We start from the raw sequence: 7,280 nt of genomic DNA, 5'->3' as shown, positions 1-7,280 counted from the left end.
GATGATGAAGGAGGTGAGGATGATGAAGGTGGTGGTGAGGATGATGAAGGAGGTGAGGATGATGAAGGTGGTGGTGAGGATGATGAAGGTGGTGGTGGTGAGGATGATGAAGGTGGTGGTGAGGATGATGAAGGAGGTGAGGATGATGAAGGAGGTGAGGATGATGAAGGTGGTGGTGAGGATGATGAAGGTGGTGGTGAGGATGAAGGTGGTGAGGATGATGAAGGTGGTGGTGAGGATGAAGGTGGTGAGGATGATGAAGGAGGTGGGGATGATGAAGGTGGTGAGGATGATGAAGGTGGTGGTGGTGAGGATGATGAAGGTGGTGAGGATGATGAAGGTGGTGGTGAGGATGATGAAGGTGGTGAGGATGATGAAGGTGTGCTCTTTAAGCTGGTTAGCTCAGACAGATTAGCGGGGGGGGGGGGTGTCACTGCGCGCGCACGTGATTAAAGTGGATTAGACGAAGCGTCTGAAGAACAGCTGAGAGTGAGTCCTTCATTTCTGTTATCATTAATGTGTGTGTATAACTGTGTGTGTGTGTGTTACTGTGTGTGTGTGTGTGTGTGTGTGTGTGTGTGTGTGTGTGTGTTACTGTGTGTGTGTGTGTGTGTGTGTGTGTGTGTGTGTGTGTGTTACTGTGTGTCTGTGTGTGTAACTCTGTATGTGTGTGTTACTGTGTGTGTGTGTGTGTGTGTGTAACTCTGTCTGTGTGTGTGTGTTACTGTGTGTGTGTGTGAGTGTGTGTTACTGTGTGTGTGTGTGTTACTGTGTCTGTGTGTGTTACTGTGTGTGTGTGTGTTACTGTGTGTGTGTGTGTGTTACTGTGTGTGTGTGTGAGTGTGTGTTACTGTGTGTGTGTGTGTGTTACTGTGTCTGTGTGTGTTACTGTGTGTAACTGTGTGTCTGTGTGTGTATAACTGTGTGTGTGTCTGAGGGTCCAACGACTCATAGATGGATAGAAAGATAGATGGATAGATCGTCGTCATAGTAACACAACACGCTTAAATATTCTTCATAATGAAAATCTTGTGTGTGTGTAACTGTGTATGTGTGTGGCAGGTTGGAGGGGCCTAGCCCTATGTTGGAGGGGCCCAGCCCTATGTTGGAGGAGCCCAGCCCTATGTTGGAGGGGCCCAGCCCTATGTTGGAGGGGCCCAGCCCTAGGTTGGAGGGGCCCCAGCCCTAGGTAAGAGGGGCCCAGCCCTACGTTGGAGGGGCCCAGCCCTACGTTGGAGGGGCCCAGCCCTATGTTGGAGGGGCCCAGCCCTACGTTGGAGGGGCCCAGCCCTACGTTGGAGGGGCCCAGCCCTATGTTGGAGGGCCCCAGCCCTATGTTGGAGGGGCCCAGCCCTATGTTGGAGGAGCCCAGCCCTATGTTGGAGGGGCCCAGCCCTATGTTAGAGGGGCCTAGCCCTATGTTGGAGGGGCCCAGCCCTATGTTGGAGGGGCCCCAGCCCTAGGTTAGAGGGGCCCAGCCCTACGTTGGAGGGCCCCAGCCCTACGTTGGAGGGCCCCAGCCCTAGGTTGGAGGGCCCCAGCCCTATGTTGGAGGGGCCCAGCCCTATGTTAGAGGGGCCTAGCCCTATGTTGGAGGGGCCCAGCCCTATGTTAGAGGGGCCAGCCCTATGTTGGAGGGGCCCAGCCCTGTGTTAGAGGGGCCCAGCCCTATGTTGGAGGGGCCCAGCCCTATGTTAGAGGGGCCTAGCCCTAGGTTAGAGGGGCCCAGCCCTACGTTGGAGGGGCCCCAGCTCTGACTGATGATATCACAGCATCTAAACTACTCCCTGTTCCTCAGATGGCGAGCTGGACTCCATCGTCTTTCCCATAATGCCTTGCAGCCTCTGGGGTCGCCATGGGAGATGAGTCGTACCCAGAATGCAGAGCCCAGGAGTTGTTTGATGAGTTTGTTGCCGCAGCAACCTGCAGGGCGGTGCTGCGCTCCTTCAGCCAGCTGTGTGAACATCTGCAGCTCGACCCAATCACAGCTGAGCGCCCGCTGTACCGGCCAATCAAACGCCGCCTCAACTACTGGAAGGCCAACGGCCTGTGGGCCAAACTGGACCGCCGTGCCTCCCAGGACCAGTACCTGAGGGCCCGGGCCTGCTCTGGCACCACGGTAACTCTATATATGGTATAGGATGGTATAGGTTGGTATAGGATGGTATAGGTTGGTATAGGATGGTATAGGATGGTATAGGATGGTATATGTTGGTATAGGATGGTAAAGGATGGTATAGGATGGTATAGGATGGTATAGGTTGGTATAGGATGGTATAGGATGGTATAGGATGGTATAGGATGGTATATGTTGGTATAGGATGGTATAGGATGGTATAGGTTGGTATAGGATGGTATAGGATGGTATAGGATGGTATAGGTTGGTGTAGGATGGTATAGGATGGTATAGGATGGTATAGGATGGTATAGGATGGTAAAGGATGGTATAGGATGGTATAGGATGGTATAGGTTGGTATAGGATGGTATAGGTTGGTATAGGATGGTATAGGATGGTATAGGATGGTATAGGATGGTATATGTTGGTATAGGATGGTATAGGATGGTATAGGTTGGTATAGGATGGTATAGGATGGTAGAGGATGGTATAGGATGGTATAGGATGGTAAAGGTTGGTATAGGATGGTATAGGATGGTATGGGATGGTATAGGATGGTAGAGGATGGTATAGGATGGTATAGGATGGTAAAGGTTGGTATAGGATGGTATAGGATGGTATAGGTTGGTATAGGATGGTATAGGATGGTAAAGGAAGGTATAGGATGGTATAGGATGGTATAGGATGGTATATGTTGGTATAGGATGGTATAGGATGGTATAGGATGGTATAGGATGGTATAGGATGGTAAAGGAAGGTATAGGATGGTATAGGATGGTATAGGATGGTATAGGATGGTATAGGATGGTATAGGTTGGTATAGGATGGTATAGGATGGTAAAGGAAGGTATAGGATGGTATAGGATGGTATAGGATGGTATATGTTGGTATAGGATGGTATAGGATGGTATAGGATGGTATAGGTTGGTATAGGTTGGTATAGGATGGTATAGGATGGTAAAGGAAGGTATAGGATGGTATAGGATGGTATAGGATGGTATAGGATGGTATAGGTTGGTATAGGATGGTATAGGATGGTAAAGGAAGGTATAGGATGGTATAGGATGGTATAGGATGGTATATGTTGGTATAGGATGGTATAGGATGGTATAGGTTGGTATAGGTTGGTATAGGATGGTATAGGATGGTATAGGATGGTATAGGATGGTAAAGGAAGGTATAGGATGGTATAGGATGGTATAGGATGGTATATGTTGGTATAGGATGGTATAGGATGGTATAGGATGGTATAGGATGGTATAGGTTGGTATAGGATGGTATAGGATGGTAAAGGAAGGTATAGGATGGTATAGGATGGTATAGGATGGTATAGGATGGTATAGGATGGTATATGTTGGTATAGGATGGTATAGGATGGTATAGGATGGTATAGGTTGGTATAGGTTGGTATAGGATGGTATAGGATGGTAAAGGAAGGTATAGGATGGTATAGGATGGTATAGGATGGTATAGGATGGTATATGTTGGTATAGGATGGTATAGGATGGTATAGGATGGTATAGGATGGTATAGGGTGGTATAGGATGGTAGAGGATGGTATATGTTGGTATAGGATGGTATAGGTTGGTATAGGTTGGTATAGGATTGTATAGGATGGTATAGGATGGTAAAGGATGGTATAGGATGGTATAGGATGGTATAGGATGGTATAGGTTGGTATAGGATGGTATAGGTTGGTATAGGATGGTATGGGATGGTATGGGATGGTATGGGATGGTATAGGTTGGTATAGGTTGGTATAGTATGGTATAGGATGGTATAGGATGGTATAGGTTGGTATAGGATGGTATAGGATGGTATAGGATGGTAAAGGATGGTATAGGATGGTATAGGATGGTATATGTTGGTAAAGGATGGTATAGGATGGTATAGGTTGGTATAGGATGGTATAGGATGGTATATGTTGGTAAAGGATGGTATAGGATGGTATAGGATGGTATATGTTGGTAAAGGATGGTATAGGATGGTATAGGATGGTAAAGGATGGTATAGGATGGTAAAGGATGGTATAGGATGGTATATGTTGGTATAGGATGGTATGGTATGGTATAGGATGGTATAGGATGGTATAGGATGGTATAGTATGGTATAGGATGGTATAGGATGGTAGAGGATGGTGTAGGATGGTATAGGATGGTATAGGATGGTATAGGTTGGTAAAGGATGGTATAGGATGGTATATGATGGTATATGTTGGTATAGGATGGTATAGGATGGTAAAGGATGGTATAGGATGGTATATGTTGGTAAAGGATGGTATATGATGGTATATGATGGTATAGGTTGGTATAGGATGGTATAGGATGGTATATGATGGTATATGTTGGTATAGGATGGTATAGGATGGTAAAGGATGGTATAGGATGGTATATGATGGTATAGGATGGTATAGGATGGTATATGATGGTATATGTTGGTATAGGATGGTATAGGATGGTAAAGGATGGTATAGGATGGTATATGTTGGTAAAGGATGGTATAGGATGGTATAGGATGGTAAAGGATGGTGTAGGATGGTGTAGGATGGTAAAGGATGGTAGAGGATGGTATAGGATGGTAGAGGATGGTAAAGGATGGTATAGGATGGTATAGGATGGTAAAGGATGGTATAGGATGGCATAGGTTGGTATAGGATGGTATAGGTTGGTATAGGATGGTATAGGTTGGTATAGGATGGTATAGGATGGTATAGGATGGTATAGGATGGTATAGGTTGGTATAGGATGGTATAGGATGGTATAGGATGGTATAGGTTGGTATATGTTGGTATAGGTTGGTATAGGATGGTATAGGATGGTATAGGATGGTATAGGATGGTATAGGTTGGTATAGGATGGTATAGGATGGTATGGGATGGTATGGGATGGTATAGGTTGGTATAGGATGGTATAGGATGGTATAGGATGGTATAGGATGGTATAGGTTGGTATAGGATGGTATAGGATGGTAAAGGATGGTATAGGATGGTAGATGTTGGTAAAGGATAGTATAGGATAGTATAGGAAGTACTCTGCTTTCTGTGATTGGTCCATGTGTGGTGACATCACTGTGACTCTCTCTCTCATTGGTCAGTGCGTGGTGGTGGGTGCGGGCCCCTGTGGTCTGAGGGCCGCTGTGGAGCTGGGCTTTCTGGGGGCCCGGGTGGTGCTGCTGGAGAAGAGAGACTCATTCTCCAGGAACAACGTGCTGCACCTGTGGCCCTTCACCATCCACGACCTGCGGGGCCTCGGGGCCAAAAAGTTCTACGGGAAGTTCTGTGCCGGCTCTATCGACCACATCAGTGAGTGTGTCCTCCATCACACCAGACAGTCCCATGACGCCTCCGTCAGCTGTTTCCTGTTTCCTGTCTGCAGGTATCCGGCAGCTGCAGCTCGTCCTCCTGAAGGTGGCACTGTTGTTGGGGGTCGAAGTTCATGTCAGCGTGGAGTTCAAACAGCTGCTGGAGCCCCCCGAGGACCAGAATCACAGTGAGGGTCCCAGAGTTAACCTGCAGAGTCACAGTGAGGGTCCCAGAGTTAACCTGCAGAGTCACAGTGAGGGTCCCAGAGTTAACCTGCAGAGTCACAGTGAGGGTCCCAGAGTTAACCTGCAGAGTCACAGTGAGGGTCCCAGAGTTAACCTGCAGAGTCACAGTGAGGGTCCCAGAGTTAACCTGTAGAGTCACAGTGAGGGCCCCTTATTTAACCTGCAGAGTCACAGTGAGGGTCCCAGAGTTAACCTGCAGAGTCACAGTGAGGGTCCCAGGGTTAACCTGCAGAGTCACAGTGAGGGTCCCAGAGTTAACCTGTAGAGTCACAGTGAGGGTCCCAGAGTTAACCTGCAGACTCACAGTGAGGGTCCCAGAGTTACCTGTCTATCTGTGTACCTGTCTATCTGTGTACCTGTCTACCTGTGTACCTGTCTATCTGTGTACCTGTCTACCTGTCTACCTGTCTATCTGTGTACCTGTCTGTCTGTGTACCTGTCTATCTGTGTACCTGTCTGTCTGTCTATCTGTGTACCTGTCTGTCTGTGTACCTGTCTACCTGTCTATCTGTCTACCTGTCTACCTGTCTACCTGTCTACCTGTCTATCTGTCTACCTGTCTATCTGTGTACCTGTCTATCTGTGTACCTGTCTACCTGTCTACCTGTCTACCTGTCTATCTGTGTACCTGTCTATCTGTGTACCTGTCTGTCTGTCTACCTGTCTACCTGTCTACCTGTCTACCTGTCTACCTGTCTGTGTACCTGTCTACCTGTCTACCTGTCTACCTGTCTACCTGTCTACCTGTCTGTGTACCTGTCTACCTGTCTACCTGTCTGTCTGTCTACCTGTGTACCTGTCTGTCTGTGTACCTGTCTACCTGTCTGTCTACCTGTCTGTCTACCTGTCTGTCTACCTGTCTACCTGTCTACCTGTCTGTCTACCTGTCTATCTGTCTACCTGTCTGTCTACCTGTCTATCTGTGTACCTGTCTACCTGTCTACCTGTCTGTCTACCTGTCTACCTGTCTACCTGTCTATCTGTGTACCTGTCTATCTGTGTACCTGTCTATCTGTGTACCTGTCTCTCAGAGGTGGGCTGGAGGATGGAGGTGGTTCCGAGGTCTCATCCTGTCAGTCAGCTGGAGTTTAATGTGATCATCGGAGCGGACGGACGCAGGAACACGCTGCCAGGTCGTCCAATTACTGCGCTTCTTTAACGAGGTCTGTAGCTGTGTATGAAGCTCTCTGATTGGCCAGTGTGTCCCGACAGGTTTTAGGCGTAAAGAGTTCAGAGGGAAGCTCGCCATCGCCATCACAGCCAACTTCAAGAACAGGAACACCACCGCTGAGGCCAAAGTGGAGGAAATCAGTGGAGTGGCCTTCATCTTCAACCAGAGGTTCTTCCAGGAGCTGCGACAGGAAACGGGTCCGAACGCTCGCTAACGTCTCGTTAACGTCTCGTTAACGTCTCGCTAACGTCTCGTTAACGTCTCGCTAACGTCTCGTTAACGTCTCGTTAACGTCTCGTTAACCTGCTGATGAATCTATTAATGTGTGTGTGTGTGAATCCTTTCAGGGATCGACCTCGAGAACATTGTGTACTACAAAGACGACACGCACTACTTCGTGATGACGGCAAAGAAACAGAGTCTACTGGAGAAAGGAGTCATTCTGC

At 48.0% G+C, this 7,280-nt stretch overlaps 1 protein-coding gene across 1 annotated transcript in view; it reads left to right on the top strand.

Annotated features, from left to right (window-relative positions):
* The first annotated feature begins 1,855 nt into the window (after positions 1-1,855).
* Positions 1,856-7,280, top strand: part of LOC128353185 (protein-methionine sulfoxide oxidase mical3a-like) — a 27,144-nt gene continuing 21,719 nt past the window's right edge. Inside the window, 6 exon segments of the mRNA XM_053313861.1 lie at positions 1,856-2,119; positions 5,211-5,418; positions 5,492-5,611; positions 6,695-6,796; positions 6,876-7,031; positions 7,182-7,280. The exon segment at positions 7,182-7,280 is cut by the window's right edge and continues 2 nt beyond it. Coding sequence (XP_053169836.1) covers positions 1,856-2,119; positions 5,211-5,418; positions 5,492-5,611; positions 6,695-6,796; positions 6,876-7,031; positions 7,182-7,280 — 949 coding nt within the window.

This window comes from Scomber japonicus, chromosome 23 (genome assembly GCF_027409825.1).
Source record: "Scomber japonicus isolate fScoJap1 chromosome 23, fScoJap1.pri, whole genome shotgun sequence".
NCBI classification, from domain to species: Eukaryota; Metazoa; Chordata; class Actinopteri; order Scombriformes; family Scombridae; genus Scomber; species Scomber japonicus.
The sequence above is the reverse complement of the archived record's forward strand: the minus strand, read 5'-3'. Positions and strand labels throughout refer to the sequence as shown.